The sequence below is a fragment of the Lepidochelys kempii genome, chromosome 3, assembly GCF_965140265.1.
Source record: "Lepidochelys kempii isolate rLepKem1 chromosome 3, rLepKem1.hap2, whole genome shotgun sequence".
Taxonomy (NCBI): Eukaryota; Metazoa; Chordata; order Testudines; family Cheloniidae; genus Lepidochelys; species Lepidochelys kempii.
In genome coordinates this window covers 200,256,805-200,278,468 of record NC_133258.1, presented here as the reverse complement: position 1 = coordinate 200,278,468, position 21,664 = coordinate 200,256,805, and the positions used below count along the sequence as shown (strand labels likewise).

General features: G+C 39.5%; 1 protein-coding gene across 4 annotated transcripts in view; it reads left to right on the top strand.

Annotated features, from left to right (window-relative positions):
- SLX4IP (SLX4 interacting protein) overlaps positions 1-21,664 on the top strand; it is a 130,582-nt gene that overhangs the window by 7,060 nt on the left and 101,858 nt on the right. For 2 of the 4 annotated variants that reach the window (XM_073339609.1, XM_073339610.1), the window contains exons 2-3: positions 2,048-2,248; positions 8,323-8,372. In XM_073339609.1, coding sequence (XP_073195710.1) covers positions 8,346-8,372 — 27 coding nt within the window. In that variant the 5' untranslated portion in view covers positions 2,048-2,248; positions 8,323-8,345. The remainder of the gene's footprint in view (positions 1-2,047; positions 2,249-8,322; positions 8,373-21,664) is intronic. The other 2 variants (XM_073339608.1, XM_073339611.1) reach the window with 1 other exon arrangement.

Here is a 21,664-nt window from a genome sequence, read left to right as displayed (position 1 = left end):
AATGAGTCTACGCTAGTGTCCACAGGCAGAGCTGAACAGTCAACAGTGTGAAAAAAGTAACTTGCAAAAAAAGCAAACATCATTCTGGGATGTATTAGTTGGAGTGTTGTAAGCAAGACATGAGAAGTAATTCTTCCTCTCTACTCCACACTGATTAGGCCTCAGTTGGAGTATTGTGTCCAGTCTGGGTGCCACATTTCAGGAAAGGTGTGGACAAATTGGAGAAAGTCCAGAGAAAAGCAAGAAAAATGATTAAAGGTCTAGAAAACATGACCTATGAGGGAAGATTGAAAAAATTGGGTTTGTTTAGTCTGAAGAAGAGAAGATTGAGAGAGGACATACAGTTTTCAAATACATAAAAGGTTGTTACAAGGAGGAGGGAGAAAAATTATTCTCCTTAACCTCTTAGAATAGGACAAGAAGCAATGGGCTTAAATTGCAGCAAGGGCGGTATAGGTGGGACATTAGGAAAGACTTCCTAACTGTCAGGGTAGTTAAGCACTGGAATAAATTGCCTAGGGAGGTTGTGGAATCTCCATCATTGGAGATTTGTAAGAGCAGGTTAGGCAAACATCTGTTAGGAATGGTCTAGATAATACTTAGTCATGCCATGGGTGCAGGGGACAGGACTAGATGACTTCTCGAGGTCACTTCCAGTCCTATGATTCTATGAATCTGGGAATAATTGGTTTACAAGGTCCTAGATTGGACAAGCTAGAAGCATCTGATATGACCTATCAGAGCTAAATACTTTATTGAATACAAACGTTTTCAGGAGTAGTAAACTTTTCCAAGGCACTGCTGGACCAGTGATTTAAAAAAGAGAATTTCAATGCCTGTATTACACTGAGGGCCTGATTCAAAGCCACTGAAGTCAATGGGAGCCTTCACTGATTTCATTGGGCTTTGATCAAGCTCTAGGTCAGTGGTTCTCAAACTAGGGCCGCTGCTTGTTCAGGAAAAGCCCCTGGTGGGCTGGGACAGTTTATTTAACTGCCACGACCGCAGGTTCGGCCGATCGCGGCTCCCACTGGTCGCAGTTCGCTGCTCCAGGCCAATGGGGGCTGCAGGAAGGGCGGCCAGCACATCCCTCGGCCCGTGCCACTTCCCGCGGCCCCCATTGGCCTGAAGCAGCAAACTGCGGCCAGTGAGAGCCTCGATCGCCCGAACCTGCGGCTGTGGCAGTTAAATAAACCGGCCCGGCCCACCAGGGGCTTTCCCTCTACAAGCAGCAGCCCTAGTTTGAGAAACACTGCTCTAGGTCATCTGATGCAGATAGGTGCCTACTGGGATTTTCAGAAGTGCCTAGGTGCCTAATTCCCTTGGGATGAAGATCTTTAGGCACCTAAATACCTTTGAGAATCTGGCCCCATGGTCCTCTTCCATATTACATCCTTGTAGTGTGAATACATAGATGACAAATTTAATTTCAAGTACTGTGTGGCTAATTTGCTCCTTATATATTTTTCTGCATTCCACATGTTCATCTAACTTTGATTCTTCTTTTGGAACAGTGTTTGACAGCTTGTCTGTAACAGGTGGGTGGGCTATTGAGATTAACTCAATTATTAATCTTGGTGGATTTTGCCCTAACTGTACCTCTCTCAGGCCATGTCTACACTACGAAAGTACTCTGACTTTACAGAAGTTGATTTTTGGGAACAGACTGTATACAGTTGAGTGCATGCGCCCACACTAAGCACATTAAATCGGCGGTGTGCGTTCACAGTACCATGGCAAGTGTCGACATTCCAACACAGCGGTGCACTGTGGGTAGCTATCCCACAGTTTCTGCAGTCCCCGCTGCCCATTGGAATTCTGGGCTGAGCTCCCAGTGTCTGATGGGGCCAAAAATTTGTCGCAGGTGGTTATGGGTAAATGTCATCAGTCAACCCTCCCTCCCTCTGTGAAAGCAACAGCAGACAATCATTTCACGCCCTTTTCCCTGGATTGCCCGAGCAGACGCCATAGCACGGCAAGCATGGAGCCCGTTCAGCTCACCGCAGCAGTTATGACCATTGTAAACACCTCGCGCATTATTGTGCAGTTTATGCAGACTCAGCACCTGAAAAACCAGGCGAGGAGGCGACGGCAGTGTGGTGATGAGGATATGAACACAGATTTCTCTAAAACCATAGTCCCCAGCAATTTGGAGATCATGGTGTTACTGGGGCAGGCTCATGCCATGGAACGCCAATTCTGGGCCCGGGAAACAAGCACAGAGTGGTGGGACTGCATAGTGTTGCAGGTTTGTGTCAGGTGCTGTCAATTGATTTTGATGCCCAAGTCTTTCTATTTACAGTTTCTAAAGCTCTTATCCAGTTAACCTCCAGGTAAAGAGTTTTAGTGGTAAAGAACCTGTCTCACTGTATGTTTCAGATGGACTTTTTTGCTAGAATTGGATAAATATTTCCAAAAAGTTCTTCAAATATCCACTTGAATGAAAACCTCATGTTTGTTTCACTGGTATTCCTGTTCCTCTTTATTTACAAGTCTGGTATTTACAATAATGTTTGCAAAAAGGAAAAGCATGGCAAATGTTTGAATTAATACATATTTGTATGCAAATACCAATGCATGTATGTACACATGAGTACTTGCACTGATTGTGTCCACTCTGTAGGTTTGGGAGTCAAACAGCCAAGTAACATAGACAATAGTATGTGAATTTAGTGACCAGACTCATGACACAAATATATTAATTGTAAATATATGAAGCAAAGTTGTAGTTTGTGCAAGTAATCCTTTTACACAGATTTGTAAAAAAAGAAGTATGTGTGGATAATTAATGAACAAATAAGCTATCATTTGTTTTACAGTACAAAGGCTCCAAATGACACTGGGGCAACATTGTGCTAAGCACTTTACATATACATAGTAAGAGGCAGTCCCTATTGTGAAGATCTTATAATCTAAAAAGACAGACAGATGGCAGGAGGAGAAACAGAGGTCTGAAGTGACATGCCCATGGTCACACAGTAGGGCATTGGCATAATGGAATCCAGGTCTCCTGATTCCCTGTCTAAGGCCCTATTTGCTGGACCACATTAGCTTAAAATAGCCAGATTGTTTGCTGGAAATAGACCAGCTCTCCTTTTCACTCTGCATGTCATCATGTGTGAAGGAGGCTCTTCTGCTCCTGAAACTTTCTTTGCTTCTAACAGTTCTGTTTCAGTTGAGTTGGAGGCCTAACTATGTCACCCTCAGTAGTTATACAAAACTGATCCCTTTTCTTTTTTTTAAAATGTACTTCTATAAATAAAAGTGGGCTTTTTTGTGAGGGAGCGAGGGATTGGTTTTCTAATCACCTGAATAATATCTACAGGCTTTTATTTATGCACATAGATGAGTTTATGGTCTAGACATGTTAGGGTGACCAGACAGCCAGCGTGAAAAATCGGGACAGTGTGGGGGGTAATTGGAGCCTATATAAAACAAAGCCCTGAATATCAGGACTGTCCCTATAAAATCGGGACATCTGGTCACCCTAAGACAGGCTGGTGGCATGTCATGTACACTCTTTCCCGGAAGCACACTTTTCACTCTAAAGGGTACCAGTTGTACTAGATCCCACCCTCTTGTGTTTTATTTAGCCTGGGAACTCCCAAAGCTATGTGTCTTAAGTATTGCTGGCCCCTTTCCGCCTATACTGGGTGGAACAATTCACCACTGCTGGGTAAGGTAGCTCAGCATCCTCTCATATTTCAGTTGTTGATTCCTTTTTTGCCCTGACAGATGAGTGGCTGTTTCTGACTGCTCATGCAGAAGTAATATTTTTAATCTTTTAGCTGATTTATTTTTTTCTAAGTTCTCCTTCGGAGTCATTTATGTTAGTTCTGTCTTCAAACTCTCTTCTATCTGTCTGAGCAGGAAGAGAGTGGGATTTTGTACAAATTAGGGCATCCTTGAACCTCAACGCACGTGATTGTAAATTAATTTGCTGGATGTCTTATGAATTTTCTCGCATTTCTTTTTCAATCCACTGATGTATTTTGCATGCTATGAGAGAATTTGTCTCTGTGGTAATGTTCTGTGTGAAACGCTGTGAGACTAATGCGGCTTTCTGACACCAGAATATTTTTGGATGATAGAAGGCACACCTCCAATCTTTTTGTAGCAGGGCCTGATAGCTGCAGCCTCTATGCACCTGACCTCTCATGCAAGCATCACCACCAAGATGCAGCCTGGGGGAGTCAGATAAGAGTCTGCCTCTCTCTGATTCTTGGGATGTCTGTAATGCAATGAGCGTTTGATGGAAAGATGCTCTGCCATATTTTGTAGTAGTTCCCACCTCTTCCTAGGCAGCTGTACATTAGGAAGTAATATTGAAGCATCAGCTCTCCAAATACAGAGCTGCTCCTCCAGTTCACCCAACTGTAGCACCATGGGTGGTCTTTTAAGCCTCAGTGCTTTTGAGAGTAGAGGCGCTTAGAAGCACCATATTTGCTGAGCAGCATTGAACACACTTCTTGGCATGCCTATGTTCCCAGCCTTATGCTTTGTGTGTCCAGGGGTACTGGTCACCCAAAGTAATCCACAGGTTTGCTAAGTAATCCACATAGCTAAGAGGACTCTTGATGGTGCCTTTCAGAGTAGCGGAAGTGACCCTATAAGCCCATGTTCCCCTATGCTGCATGGGGATTTTAGTGATTAAGCAATCTTTAGTCATGATTCAAGCTGTTTGGATAACCCCTGCTGTGACAGTCTATCTTGTGACGTTGAACTCTTACCTATTGTTCCCCCCCTACTGTCGTTCCTATTTTATTTTTTAATTGGTGGATCATTAAACAAGCTCTTGCTGATGACCCTTTATTAGAGAATGTTTACATGTCTCAGACTCAGACTCACAAGAGCCTTATGGTGAAAAACAAAGATCTAAAATAATATAATGTATGCCCAGGGTTATATTGGCCATGGTTTGTGGGATGCTGAAAGTGTCCTGGCCTTTCTGTTACTTGGCCTGTATTTTTTGCTGGTCTGAAGAGCTTTTTAAAGTACGGTGTCCTGTGAGTCCCAGAGATATACACTAACAGTATGCAAAATTTGAAAGCTGGGTTTCTGACTTGTTTCTCATGTCAGTGCCTTTTTCCTTCACCTTCAATTCTGACCTAGATTAGCAGCTGCTGTTTCAAGAACTGTTAGTCAGAACCACATTTTATATCATTTAAATAGTTGTCAGTAAAGGCTCAGTGGTTTCTAAATCTGGCTCTGGATACCACCAAAAAGACAGCTAGATTCTATTATCCTTACTTATGCCGAGTAGCGCTTTACTTCATGATTGACTCCATTGTAGGGGGGTACTTAGTGGGAGTAACATGCTACTTGCTGGAAGGGTAGCAGAACCTCCTCCCCAGTTCGTGGTGTGGGAAATCTGCTGAACCCCACCAATGATTTGGATAGGATGAACTCTGCCAGAAAAGCAGAAATGTTATGAGAGTGGCGATTTTATGTGAGGATGTGTGTCTACCCACATTATGGAGAAAGCATGACCACTGTGGCCCTTTCTTGTAACACAGCATCATGACCTGCATCTTGCTTTTCTGTCTGTGAATAGATTTTTATTAAAGAATTTTGTCTGCTTGCTCGCTAGTGAAACACCCAGCTATATACAGATAGAATACAGTACAAGAGCCCCATCACTCCAATAGTCCATTCTTCCACTTCTAAGTATAATGCAAGTGTTGGTTTTGTTGGTAGTTACATTTAATTTTCAACAGTTACTTTTAAAGGGGCTCTCAATTTAAATTATCCTTACCTAAGTAAAACAAACAATATTGAAAACCTAATTTACTTTTCACTATTTACGATCCTTTGTTTACTGTTAGAATTTCTTTCAGCTTGAACAATTAAATTCATTTATGGGCCTAATTCTGTTTTCATTGTGCAAGAAAATCACTGATGTGTCAATAAGAAATTTCCTTGGGCAAGAATATTGAATTGTTGACCCAGTCACTTTTGCTTTTGAATATTGTCATTTGCAATTGCAGATGCAGAGGTGCAATGTTTGGGGTGCAAATACTGCGTGCAAGAGTCTGGTTATTTCAAATGGTTGCTATTGGAATTTAGCATCATAATTTAAGTCTTTCTTTTGGCCTTCAGAGTTTGTAAAAGCGTGTGATTTTTGTTCTTGTTACAAAATTTAATTTGAGGGCAAAATTTGAGTTGGCAGTGTCCTTTTAAATCAGAACATTTTAGTATTTTTGACTTCTCAGTATTACCTTTTGGAGCTAATTTTGTAAATTTCAGGATCTGAGACTTACTATGGGCACAGTTAAGGCAAAAGTTACTTTTGTGACCATTGGAACAAGTATAATCAAACCTTCCAGGCCCTGCAACTGCACAGGATCTGAATGAAAAGTTAGGTATTCTTTTATGTCATTGTTGAGGGGCAAAATTTTAGCTTTGATACAAACATCTTCAGGTGTGAATGGCTTCTGAAAGTGAGCAGTGACCATTTTATTTTCAGAGGTCTGAGTCTTCCAGCATACCTTTACCCAGGACACTAGCTAAAGAGACTGTAAAATCTGTTTGACCTGCTGTCAGACCATAGTGCCAAAGAGTTCAAATAAGATAAAGGGAAAATGTGTTCAGCTTCTAACACGGGGGTGAATTCTTCCTAAACTGATAAATAGAGAGACAAGGTGGGTGAGGTAATATCTTCTATTGGACCAGTTTCTGTTGGTGAGAGAGACAAATTTTCCAGCTTATACAGAGTTCTTCAGGTCTGCAAACCAACTCGGAGTATCACAGTGAAATACACCTTGTCTCTCTAATATCCTGTGACTGACACAGCTACAACAACACTGCAAACAACAATAAACTAATGAATGTCTCTCAGCTAGTATATAATTGGACAGAGGTTATAATCCAAATTCATACGGATCTGTGAGCAGGGCCAGAGTCCATGCAGCTGGACAGAACCTCAGCAGGGCTCCCAAATTAAGCAGCAGAACCCATTTTAGGGTTTCAGGTTTATTTACAATTTTTTCTGTAGACCAATCAAAATAATGCTCGCCGGCAATATCTTTGGCCACTTTCCCTAAATCCATTTTAATAGTCTAAAATCTAAACAAAACAATATAGACAAGGCAGCTTTTTTGTCAATTAGAGCTTCCAGTCCTGGCTTTTGGTCAGCAAACACTTGTCAGTTCTTTCCTGAAAAGAACTCTACCCCATTTTAAATTTCTGATCCTAACTAACCTCCTATGCACCTGATTGACTCAAGTGCAGGTACAAAACTAGGATTTATTTCCCAGAATCCCATACCATGGTGTAGTTCTGAAGGGACCCAGTTAGGACATCACTGCAATGGGATGTGTCATCACTACAAGAGACTCCTCGCACATGGAGCACAATAGGAGATATACAAGCTGTCATAGGGTCCCTCTGACTGGCAGGAATGGAGTTATCATCCAGGTAGAGGAGAAAGGGACTTACTGGGCCACGGACTCCTTTTTAATGAAAGGTTGTGAGGGGAGAGAGGAAAAGATATCCAAAACCATCATCTGACCATGACACAGGGTTGAGGAGACAACTCATTAGAGCAGGTGATATCCTCTCTCCTCTTCAGTTTATATTTCTCTTTTTGAAGAAAACTAGTTTGCTGTGCAAAGGAATTTCTCCTGTAGGATGTGTCCTTGGATAGGGCTATGTTTCTGGGATTTTCACTAGAGCACTCAGGAAGTGAGAATTGTGAATCACTGAAGGTCTCCTAAACTGCTTCACCAGGGTTTTCTGTAGAGAGAAAGGCCAACATTTCGATTTTCATAGAACAGGTGGTGGTGATGGATGTAATTTTTAGGGTGTGAGTACTAAAGGAATAAGAATTGCTGGTAGAGAAAAGAAGCTGGTAGGGCAGGCCTAAGGAAAAAGAAAAGGGTCGGGGGGAGGTTGGGTGGGTCTGGGGACGGTCCAGTGGTAGCACTTGCCCAAGATTTGGGAGGCCTGGCTTCCATGTCCTGTTCCACAAGAATTTCCTGTGTGACTATAGACTGGTCTATCTATGCCTCTTTCCCATTTGTAAAATCAGGATGGATAGTATTGCCTTACTCACAGAGGTGTTGTGATGATAAATACATTAAACATAGTGAGATATTATGGTAGCGGGGGCCATAAAAGTACCAAAGGTAGGTAGCTAGATTGATATTGTTAAAGTAGAGTAAGAGTTTTTCCTTTGATTTCAATGGGAGGAGAGTCTACAATATGTAAAGCAACATGAGCGTGGAATAAACCCATAGTGGACCTAAAATTGTTTGTATAAAGATCTGGTATTCTTTTTTTCTAGTGCAGATCTTTATTTGTAACTTCTTTTTGATATTTTAGGGGCTCTGTTTGAACTGATAATCATGGCATCCAGCAAGTTTGTTATTAAGGTAAGCAGAGCTTCAAATCTTTCATAATAACCAATATTACCACGGTAATCTTTAATATATGGCTACACTATATATATCTGTATTTAAGTTAATGATAAAGTATCAGGCCAGCATAGCACATTTTGTCCCTGGGTATTCGCACTTACAAAATGGAGACTATATTCATGACAATAAAAATGCAATTGGTATACCATGTACACCACTGGACCTTGGCAGAGTACCTCTGTTGGAGGTTTTGTCCTTTCAAATGAAATTTAAAAAACTATGCTTGTGTAATTTAAAGCTAGTCACTTTATAGTTCATAGTTAGTGAGTCAGAAAACTGCATGAATTGCAGGTGTAATAGTCTTAACTATCTGGATTAAAAATAGGAATCACTTCTCTCTGACTAATATTGAAAATTAACCAAGTAACTCCCTCATCAGATCATCTAAGACTTTTGTTGTTTTTTTGCAGGTAATCATATTGTTAAACTTTCTTTGTGGTCAGTCACTGCTTCTTGTTTTTTTTTTCCACAATTCCTATTTTTTTCCTCTTCTTCTGTAGCTCTTTCCAGGTGTTAATTGTTTTTATTACCACACTGTAAAATATTAACTGTAAAATAAATCACAAGAGCATATATGTATGCTTTTTTATTTATTTATTTATGTGTTTATTTATATATGTATATATATAGTTTGTTTATATATGGTTTCATTATATAATATCTAAATATTTAAAGATTAGCGCTGTCTTTATTGAGGTACCATGTAAACTAGCATTGTATAGTTCTGCCCACCTGCAAACTATTTCAACTCAAAGTAATGGGTATGTAAAAAAATCACTCGATCTGATTATCTGCTTCTGCTTCCAGACCTTCTTCTCCGTTATCCTAAATGGAGAAATGCAAACAGTAATTTAGACTTTGCCTATAATTTCATGTGATTAGAACAGCGTGTTGATCTTGGGTGGGGTGTTCTCCAAGATTTTTCTTCGTAGGAGAACTTATGTTTGTCCTTTGTGGATAGGTAGCTTTACTTTTTGGAGGGTTGTTAGAAAATATTCATGATCATCCAGATATGGCAGTCATCTAAGCTGCCATATCCTGGTTTCATGGCAAGCTAACCTATTTAACAAAGAGACCAGCTGGTTAGTCCTCCATGGTATGTAGTCAAGGCTGTACCACAAGGGAAAGAGAATCATAAGTCATGCAATGAGCTTTTTAGCATTTTCCTCCTCATATCATCTCTAACTTGACTGTACATACAGTCCCATGTCTTGGTCAAGGACAACTATATATGCCAGAAATTTGCATCTTCTTCTCCATCATTACAAGGGAAGATAGGATTAATATTTCACATTTATAGCACTCTGTGGCTGAGATCCTGAGTATACATCACTGGTACTCTACTGGTAGAAAAATAGCAACAGGAGCCCTACGGGAATCCTGTTATTTGATCGGCTGAGTCCTGGTGTCATCAACATTAGTGCCATTGCCAAGGTAATCGGCTGGGTTGAGTTGGCGTGTTTGTGCTGGATAGAGTCTTGAGATCTTTGGTCTCTAATCAGCAATGCGGTGTGGATTGCCTATCTAGCACAGACACTGCACCTCTATCCAGCCGTTTACTTTGGCAATCACACTATTGTCAATGACATCATGAGAGCTCAGCTGAGCAAACTGATGGTTTCTCATACAGGTGTTTCATATTGCTACTGTATGAGTCAGGTACCAGTCACATCAGCCACAGAATGCTATAGGTTTGGGATACTTACTTCTATTTCTCTTTGTAATGTTGGAGAAGCAAAGGCAAATTTCTGGTGTATACAGAATGCTTAATAGGAATATAAATTAGTTTAATATTTTTTGTGTCCATGAAGTTTTTCCAGGTTGATAGCTGTAGAAGCAATTTCCTATTAATTGAAACCTGAAAGATCACTTTGTCAGGCTTATTTATTTACTGGGCGTAGATTTCCATTTATGGGTTTTTGCTTACCAAAAGATATGTTCTCCAGTGAATATAAATATGATTGCTCCCTCTCTCCTTTATATTCCACTTTCTGGAGAAGGTTTTTCTTCAAAAGGCTCCCCATTAAGGACCAGAAATTGCTTCTGCTCCACTACACGGAGAGGCAATATAAGATAGCATGTTCTTACTCTGTTGAGGCTTGTAATACAATTTAAAGTAATAAATAATAGAAATATTGTGCCACTATTGCAATAAATATTGCATACAATTGAAATATACATATTTGGGCTTGTCTTCCCATGAGTAGTATGTAGAAATGGGAGGAAAACACCTCAACATTATAAGTGGTGGTCAGAATCTGGAATATACAGCTTATTATCCCATCTTTCATTTTTGTCTTAATAGTTTCAAATGTGTTTTAAAAAGAGAAAACACCTACAATATATTCAATAGCTTTACTTTATATGAAGATACATGTATTCTACCAGAGGGCTCTCATAGGATCTTTTAACATCTTTCTGCTGTGTAATGTTAGATTATTTTCAGCAGAGGGAGTAGTTGGTCCACATTTGAAAGAAGAGCATAAGCCTTTTTGTGGGAGATTCTTAAAAGCAAATGAAATGAAGTTAATTGATGCAGTAAAATCGCTTTTATACGTTTATTACAAAAACTACAGTTAAGTCCTAAATGCACATATTTCAGTTGCCAATTGGCTGGAAATCATAGTATATTGTGATATGCGACAGCTAACATTTAATGAATAGTAATTTGAGCAGATATTTTCAGTTTTAAGCAATACTGATACCTCCTTGCTTCATGGTGTGCTATATGGTAGAATCAAAAAAACTAAAAAATGAGGCATATGAACTTAATTAGGATAAAGTCTGTGTGTGTCTATGCTGCTAAAATATATTAGTGCTATTATAAGTAAGCAAATCTTAACCTTAATTGGGCAGGCTTAAAGCAAAATCATGAACTGTATATAGATTTGAGAAAAAATACCACTGGGCTTTTGTTTAAAGTTGATGAAATGTTAAAAAGGAGAATTCTCCTGAAATTATGTAATTTGCATCTACCCATGCCAAACTACTCAACTAAATATAGTAAGCCATGTAGCCATAATATAAATCAACCTCATATACTATTTATAATATGTTGATCTGTTATGCCTTTCAAAAAGAGTACATCTGAGTTGGTAACTCTTAAGCTTTAGTGAAAATATGCTAAAATAATAAATCTCTTCTCTGAGATGTTTTTTTTTCACTTTGGACTTCCTTGCATTTACACACTAAGGGCTCTGTTCTAACTCAGATTTGTGGACCTTTACTGCCACATATCTGAGATTAGAATAATTGCTGTTAAAATGTTCCACTGGTCAGCCAGGACATTTTGGGCTAGATTTTCAGAAGTGGTCAGCTCCCCACATTTCTCATTGTTGTCACTGAGAGCTGTTGAGGGCTAAGGTCTATAGGTTGCAAACTCCTTGAGGCAGGGAACATGTCTTACCTCTGTTTTGTATGGGACCAAACACACAGCCATTGCTTAATAAATAAATGCAGAGAGAACCCTTGGTATCTTTTAGTTTAAATATAACCATCAAACATTGTTAAAAGTTTTCCTGTTGAACATTTTTACACTTCTTAAAGCATTCCATTAAGGGAAATATACTAAAAAGTTTTAATCTTTTTATCAGGGTGGAAAAGGACTGAATAGATATACTGAGAGAAATGTTTTTTTTTTGTCAGACTGTATACTAGTATTGACCTATACCATAATAACAATAGCATGTGATTTTAGAACAAAATTCTGCCCCCAGATATGTGCGAGTTGCCAATGAGATCGGGTTGGGCCTGAGAATACAGAATTGGACACTTTATTTTGGTGTGGATTCATTGTGGTTTCATTTGCAATATTGGGGCAGGGTAACTTACTTTTAGAAAACCATTAATAAAATTAATATTTCCTTTTTATGTGTCTCTCCTCATTTCTTTGCTCTCTGATTGCTTAGCTGCCATAGACCTTTTCCAGGGTATTGACAATAACTTGTGTATTGAGTGATGAGCCTGTGGCTGACTCTTAAAGCTGATTGTCTTGCTTACTTGGATAGCTACTGAAGTTAATGATTTTGTAAGTTTCACTGGCCTGAGGTAGCCGATCAGTACTATCCTTGTAGCGGAAAACAAGGCTTGACCTATCTTTTCCAGTAAATAGTTCGGTTTAAAATATAAAGTATAGTTAGATTTTTAATCTGTTGTTGATAGGATAGTGGCTAGGTCTTTGTTTTAGGACCATGGGGAATGGGCTGTGCATTTTACTACTCTTCTGAGTAGTTAAATCCATATGTATATGAATGTACTGTTTGTAAGGTGTAGGGAGAGCAAGGGTAAAAAATACTTTATGTAAAAGATTGCTATTTTCCAAGATACTGCTTTTATAGAGTAAACAAAAGAGATTTTCATAAAAATCTGTCATGACAGATCAACGGTTTTGTATCGGGTTCTTGCAGCTGAATGTTTTTCCTACATTATATATTGTGCATATCTTTTGACATATCACTTAGCTTGGAAAACCAGCTCTCTAGAGGGATGGCTTACCTTAAATAATTATAGTGAATGTATTTTTCTGCTTCTTCTTAGTATGACTATAAAGGCTATTTTATATGTGAAATCAAATAGGTTATATTAGTAGGGATACTCTGGCAAAACATTTTCAAAAGAATTAAACTATTTTTTAATATTAAAAAACAGTATGTAAGAATTCAATTTAATCTTAAAAGTAAGATGCCAGAGTTCTGTGAATTGTTTTTAGAGGCTGCTGAATGAATTTTCCTGATATAGAAGGAGGCCCGATAATTTAGTATGTTTTTTGACCCACTTACTTTAAGGGCTATACTACCCACTCAAAATGCTGGGTTCCCAGGGATGGAATTCTTTTCATAAGGGCCATGTAAGTACCTAAAGTAAATAGTATTTGAACTGACACAGGGAAGAAAGGTAAGCAGCAGGATACGGACCCTGGACTTCAGGAAAGCAGACTTCGACTCCCTCAGGAAACGGATGGGTAGGATCCCCTGGGGGACTAACATGAAGGGGAAAGGAGTCCAGGAGAGCTGGCTGTATTTCAAGGAATCCTTGTTGAGGTTACAGGGACAAACCATCCCGATGAGTCGAAAGAATAGTAAATATGGCAGGCGACCAGCTTGGCTTAACGGTGAAATCCCAGCGGATCTTAAACATAAAAAAGAAGCTCACAAGAAGTGGAAGGTTGGACATATGACCAGGGAAGAGTATAAAAATATTGCTCGGGCATGTAGGAATGAAATCAGGAGGGCCAAATCGCACCTGGAGCTGCAGCTAGCAAGAGATGTCAAGAGTAACAAGAAGGGTTTCTTCAGGTATGTTGGCAACAAGAAGAAAGCCAAGGAAAGTGTGGGCCCCTTACTGAATGAGGGAGGCAACCTAGTGACAGAGGATGTGGAAAAAGCTAATGTGCTCAATGCTTTTTTTGCCTCTGTCTTCACGAACAAGGTCAGCTCCCAGACTGCTGCGCTGGGCATCACAAAATGGGGAAGAGATGGCCAGCCCTCTGTGGAGATAGAGGTGGTTAGGGACTATTTAGAAAAGCTGGACGTGCACAAGTCCATGGGGCCGGACGAGTTGCATCCGAGAGTGCTGAAGGAATTGGCGGCTGTGATTGCAGAGCCATTGGCCATTATCTTTGAAAACTCGTGGCGAACCGGGGAAGTCCCGGATGACTGGAAAAAGGCTAATGTAGTGCCAATCTTTAAAAAAGGGAAGAAGGAGGATCCTGGGAACTACAGGCCAGTCAGCCTCACCTCAGTCCCTGGAAAAATCATGGAGCAGGTCCTCAAGGAATCAATCCTGAAGCACTTGCATGAGAGGAAAGTGATCAGGAACAGCCAGCATGGATTCACCAAGGGAAGGTCATGCCTGACTAATCTAATCGCCTTTTATGATGAGATTACTGGTTCTGTGGATGAAGGGAAAGCAGTGGATGTATTGTTTCTTGACTTTAGCAAAGCTTTTGACACGGTCTCCCACAGTATTCTTGTCAGCAAGTTAAAGAAGTATGGGCTGGATGAATGCACTATAAGGTGGGTAGAAAGTTGGCTAGATTGTCGGGCTCAACGGGTAGTGATCAATGGCTCCATGTCTAGTTGGCAGCCGGTGTCAAGTGGAGTGCCCCAGGGGTCGGTCCTGGGGCCGGTTTTGTTCAATATCTTCATTAATGATCTGGAGGATGGTGTGGATTGCACTCTCAGCAAATTTGCGGATGATACTAAACTGGGAGGAGTGGTTGATACCCTGGAGGGCAGGGATAGGATACAGAGGGACCTAGACAAATTGGAGGATTGGGCCAAAAGAAATCTGATGAGGTTCAATAAGAATAAGTGCAGGGTCCTGCACTTAGGACGGAAGAACCCAATGCACCGCTACAGACTAGGGACCGAATGGCTACGCAGCAGTTCTGCGGAAAAGGACCTAGGGGTGACAGTGGACGAGAAGCTGGATATGGGTCAGCAGTGTGCCCTTGTTGCCAAGAAGGCCAATGGCATTTTGGGATGTATAAGTAGGGGCATAGCGAGCAGATCGAGGAACGTGATCGTCCCCCTCTATTCGACATTGGTGAGGCCTCATCTGGAGTACTGTGTCCAGTTTTGGGCCCCACACTACAAGAAGGATGTGGATAAATTGGAGAGAGTCCAGCGAAGGGCAACAAAAATGATTAGGGGTCTGGAACACATGACTTATGAGGAGAGGCTGAGGGAACTGGGATTGTTTAGTCTGCAGAAGAGAAGAATGAGAGGGGATTTGATAGCTGCTTTCAACTACTTTAGAGGTGGTTCCAGAGAGGATGGTTCTAGACTGTTCTCAGTGGTAGAAGAGGACAGGACAAGGAGTAATGGTCTCAAGTTGCAGTGGGGGAGGTTTAGGTTGGATATTAGGAAAAACTTCTTCACTAGGAGGGTGGTGAAACACTGGAATGCGTTACCTAGGGAGGTGGTAGAATCTCCTTCCTTAGAAGTTTTTAAGGTCAGGCTTGACAAAGCCCTGGCTGGGATGATTTAATTGGGGATTGGTCCTGCTTTGAGCAGGGGGTTGGACTAGATGACCTCCTTAGGTCCTTTCAAACTCTGATATTCTATGATTCTATGATATGTCTATTTCAACTGCATTATACAAAACAAGTACAATGTACAGCTTTGGGTGGTGGTGGTCTAATAATAATAATGCTAATTAGTATCACAGCAATACTGCCATCAGGATTGAAGCCCCATTTTGCTTGACACTATGTAAACATAGTAAAATGTGTTTTTTTCCTTCATCTGTCACCTGGTTTTTTAGATTTTAAACAGCGTGAAGGGTTGGAGAAATGGAAACAACATAAAAACAAAGTTATCAGGGGTGATGGGCACATTTATTAATTGCTTTTATTGTTTTTTTTTCTTACTGTGCAATTTCTCTTTCATATTTATGGGGGAAGGAGTGGCAGTATATGGAATGGCAAAAGAGGTGAGTAAATAAGGGAATGGGAAAAAGAATAGAAGAAGAACATTAATCAGGAAAGGAGTGAATGGATAGCCTGATCCCAACCCCTCTGAAATCTCTGGGAAGATCTCCTCAGACTTGAAAAAGCTATGGATCAGGCCTGGGGAAAGGAGGGAGGAATGATGGAGATCAATGAGATTAAGGGTGATAACAGAGGAACCTTGAGGGAAAAGGGTAGGAAGAAGCTGGGGTACATGCCAGTAATATGAGAGAACTTTCCTGGCAGTCACTTGATGTGGTACAGAGTAAAGGGCTGCTGGTACAACTCGTTTAGCCTTCTGTTTTCAGTAATTTAAATAATTAAATTTACTTTTATACCTAGAAAGTGAGGTTTCTGAATTATGTTTTCCTCTCCCATCATGTGCTATGTAAATTGATTCTGGTGGGTGAAGATTCAGTATTATCCCTGTTGTCTGAGTGTTCAGTGTGTTGGGACATTATGATAGAAGGAGAGTGAAATGAGGAAGAGATGTGACAAAAGAGTGTATGCAGGATAAACTAAAAGACAAAATTCAGTAGTCCACAATTTCCTTAAAATTGTTCTATTCTTTTAAGCTGTGCGGACAAAAAATAGGTTATTCAATTTCAGTTCTCCAATAAAAAGTGAGTGTCTGATGCATACTACAATATTTACCAGTCAGCTGTGACTCTGCAAATATTCTTTTTGACTGAGCATGCTAACGTTTCCTTAAATAACAGTAGAGCAGAAAAAGTCAACATTGTGTATTTTCTGCATTCATTGTAATCCATGATGTTTGATGATTCTTGACTATTGTGAAAACCCTTCTAACCTGCTGATAAAATGATGACTAATGGCCAGCTGATGAAAATAGATGCATTGCCATGGCTTCAGAAACTTTAGTGTTCATATAAATGTTTCATTTTCCACAGTTGCTCTTACTCGGTCCGGGATGATGCTGCACTTATTCTTTAACAGTTGACAGCTGCTCAATCAAGCCACAACAGTGTGATTGGCAAAAACTATAACTTCCAGTTAAAGTTTTAAAAGTAGTTTAAGGAACTAAAAATGTGAAACTTGAAGAAATCAGATTTGTAGCCTTTTCAGATTAAGTAATACTTTTGAGCTGAGTGATGATAATGAAACATAATGGCTCTTTCTGTGGACCTGACCCAACCCCATTGTAATCAATGAGTTTGGGATCAGGGCCTGTAAGAGTATATTGGCAATAGAATATAGCCTAACTCTAAGGATTTATAAAATTGTTCTGTCACCAGCCTTATTCAGTTTGGCTTGTTAGCCTTAGTTATTTTTGAGGTTTTTTTTATTATTAAGGTAAGTTCAAGGTCTGTCAGTGTTCGCGCTCCCTATCCCTCTCTAGGACAGGTACCTCCAAATCAGTTATAAACAAGATTTAACTTTCATATGGAAACCAAAGGCAGATTCTAGGGGAGGAACTCCAAAGCACTATAATCTTGTTTGTCATCTGATTCACCCACATTTTACCCTGGTGTCACTCTTTTGACTACAGTTACTTCTGACTTGCTGTGAGGCCCACTATGCTTCCAGTAGAAGTTCTTGAAGCAAAGCAAAGTATCACTGCATGGTTCAAAATACATAATATCAAAACTCATATTTTGATGACTGAACTGATACCACTGATATATATATCAGGAATATGAAGATAGAAGGCCAAATGCATTGGATTTGAATGCAGTAAAATTCACATGCAGACTAACCGGTGAGCTTCAGAAGTCTTTTCTTCACAATCCATTTTCTTTAAATTATTTTGTTATTTGTTCTAGGCAGTATCACGTATTTTCCTGTTGCTGAACTTAAAACTTAGATGATAGACTTGAGCTGCTCTTCCTAGCACTGTGCTGCAGTCGCTGGAATTGAGCTGCAACAGGAGTTTAGTAATACTAACTAAAACTGCTGACTGAGGGGTTTTTCATACAAAGTAAAATAGACAAGCTAATTGTGGAATGGAGAGACTGAGGATTTTGGAGGAGAGATGAATTGATCCGCTGTTCCAGGAAGAGGATACTTGATATTCTGTTACTTGAAACACAAGGGGTGATCTGATTAGAACTGAATTTGCATTTCAGATACCAAGGGGAAAAAAAATCTGGTACAAGATAAATTTGTTAGCAGGTTTGTATCATATAGAGAAGACATTACCAAGTACTGACAGCAGCATGGCAATAAATAAATACTGTATGAAAGAAGAAGATTATATTTTTTTGACTTTGAATACATTAGAAGTCATCTCCAGTTTCTCCCATCGCTCTGCGTTCCAGAAAATTGTCCAGCCTGTATTTAAAACCTATGGTAGGAAAGATCCATACAGCTACACTGGGTTTCAGTTCCATTCAATAATAAATTGCAGTGATGGTACCAATAATAATAATAATAAAATATATAAAATTGAAGAAAATTGAAGAACAGAGGACTATGCAATAAAGAAAACACACACAGAATATGAGCTGGTATCCTAACCCAATTAAAAAGCAATTGTTGGTTCCAGACAGTAAATGCTGCTTAAGTGTTTCAGTCTGTGTACTGATGAGCAGTTAGTTCTTCTCACTTGTGAGGGAGAACTGAGGGAAAGACTAGAGATAGTCTGAATGGTAACTGGATGCTGTACAAGAGTATTTTGCACACATGGAGACTCTTTTCTGTCTCAAGTATCACTCTCCTACACAACTGTATCACATGTATTGTGCAATTAGACATTTACCATCAGAATTTTCTTTTGCTGCAATATTCTTTATACTTTGAATGGGAAATACCCTGGGTGGTAACTGTCCATTTTTAATGGTGCCTACTTGTAATGACTGATAAATGTATATGCAGCTGTATCAGCTTGTTACTATTTCCATCTCTGCTTGGTTTTTTTTGAAAGATGTTAGCATAAGGATTGTGCAGTACTCTGATAAACAATGTGCTTGGTTATGAATCTGAAAAATTAACTATATACTGTTTGTCCTTTGATACAGAAATGGAATATTCTAATTGTGTAGCTTAAATTAGGGAGTTTTCAACGATTGTCAAAGTTTGCCTAAGGGATCTAGTAAGTAGGTGCAAGGAGTCTGGTGTATCAGACATTGCTGAAATGAATAAACAGCAGTTTATATGACATACAAATAATTATTGTTCTTCAAGCCTAAACCAGCGTACTCTTCATTTAAACTCAGGGACTTCACAAGGCAATGTCTTTCTTCTCTGTTCCTTGAATGTAACAGTGATTTAATAAAGGACATGGCTATGGATTATTGCTAAGGACATGGCTAAGGACATGGTTATGGATTATTCTGTTTTATATCATCTAGATAAAAACACTGCAAACCGTATAAATGGTGAATGTAAAATATCTGCTGAACTGGAGACTTAGGAAAAGCTAAATTTTAGGCCATTAGTAGGAGGATCTGTTCAGTACCAAAATCCTAGACTTTGGCAGTTAGCAGGGCATGCCATGCATAACTTGCTCTTCTCTATTTTTTTCAGTTCCTAATATTCAAGAGATAAAACTCATTCCAACAGTAGTAAAATAGAATAGAAACTAATCTGCACAACACTACCATACTAACAAGGCAATGTTCATTAACTGAGACCAAGTTTATTGTGAACAGGTGTGTTGTACTCTTATTTATTCATACTGGAGTAGCACCTAGAGGCTCCTGTCAAGAAAACGTTTGCATTATGCTAGTAGCTGTACAGTCACATAGTGACAGGCTGCGTCTCAAAGAGGTTATAGTCTAAACTGAGAAGTGTGGCAACAAATGAGTGTGTCCTACCATAGGAGGACTACAGTGAGAGAAATAAGATCATCCAATTAAATAGGTCACTATTGCACAACGTGTTTCTTTTTAATTTTAAATAAATTGGCTATCTCTGCCAGACATGCATCAAGCCCTTATTGGTTGGCTGTGGCAGGTGTCACAGCAGAGGTTGACCTTGAGGAGAGGGTAGTGAATTTATAGATTTGTGTGGAGCAGGTGTTTCATGAATATGAGATGTTTTCTGTTGCCAGTTCACGAAGTTTAATTGTATCCTTCCCAGAGTTAAATCCATGTGCTTTGGAAAGTTACAGAAGTGAAAAGCTGGTCTTGAAAGACTCCAGAAATTCAAAGGGAAGGTTTCTCTCATCTACTTGTCCCCAATTTCTGGCAGCTGAACAAAATGTTTTGGTTTGGCCTTGAAAATATGTTGATACTATATCTCTCTCAGACAATTAGGACATAGATAAGCATGGCCATTAATTATATTAGGACTGTGATTACAAATCCCTAATCCAAAGAAGTAATTTTACAAATGTTTTGCAATTACCATGGGCATTACAGAATTTACTCTCCTCATTTAGTGTTATTTGCAGAAACTGAATAGTGATACAGACTAGAAAAGGTCTATCTGCAAAGCCCAGTCTATTATAAAACAACGATTCCCCCCTCCCCATACAGCAAAACCGTCACTAATTTGCATGTACTTCAGGGCTTTATGAATTATTCATAAGATTATAAGGTTACAAGGGACCATTGTCATCATCTTCTAGACCACAGGTTTTCAAGCTGTGGTATGTTTATCACTGGTAGTGCATGAGCTTGATGTTCCATCAGTCACTTCCCAGTAATTTTTTATGAAGGTGGTATGTGAACCAGTAACATTTGGGAGCTGCTGCTCTAGACTATGTCCATTAATAGTCGGCATAGCTGACAGCAGAGGATTCTTATTCCTGCTGAAAACCCCAGATTCAGTAACCTTCAGGATATTTCTCTGAACCTGAATATTGCTGCGAATGTTGGAGCACTTCAGCTATAATAAAATACACATATACAATATTGCTAATACAGTGATATTTGGCAGTTGAATGTGTGTGAATGTTCCTTTTTCTATCCTTATTTTAGTGACAGAGACTCACACAGGTGCAACAGTTGGAACAAGTGTTTTAATGAGCTTTCCTTCCAACCCCATTAAGTTTCACCCTGGTCACTATGTTTACCATGAAGTTGGGTCTTGGTCTTGTTCTGGGAGTGGACTGGTGGTAAACTTGATGAAAATAGCAGGAATTCTGCAGTTGAAGGATAGGAACACACACTCTTTAATCAAACATTGTTTTAAAGCCTACTTATTTATCTTGTTGTTATAGCAACAGAACAATATCTCATTTCCAAGCAATGGATAATTCTGTACTACATAACTGCAGGAAGCTTTCCCAGCTGAAAACATGCCATTCCTCATTCCATTTATTGACTAGCTGAGAATTACATTGTGTAAATTTGTCCATGGAACGGGAAATGTTATTACATGTGGCAACATGAATCTAAAAGTAAATGTTTTTTAAGAAACAATGTGCAGAAAACTTAAATTATGAGAGCTGTTGGTTCTGATTGAACCTGGAGAGACTGGGAGTTTAGTAAAATGAAAAATATGAATCGTTTTTATCATTTCTACATATACCTACACTTAGTGGTCAAACAATGGAAAGGTCCCTGGAATAATGTTCCTTGAGTATTGCTGCTCCATGTGTGAGCGGATTAAATCAGATATCTGCAATTCTTCATCACTGGCAATTTTTAATACAAGATTGTATTTTTTAAAAATATGTGATCTGGTTCAAAAGGAATTATTTTAATTCTGTGGCCTGTGGTATTCAGGTGGTCAGAATAGATGATCACACTAGTCCATTCACCATGATCACAGTCTATAAATACCATATTCTGCCTGGACTTGGATAGAAGATCAGTGACTTGAAACTAATGTAAATGATGCTCTGAGATGATCCAGCACCCTGGAGCCCAAGAATCAAATCCCAGTTAAT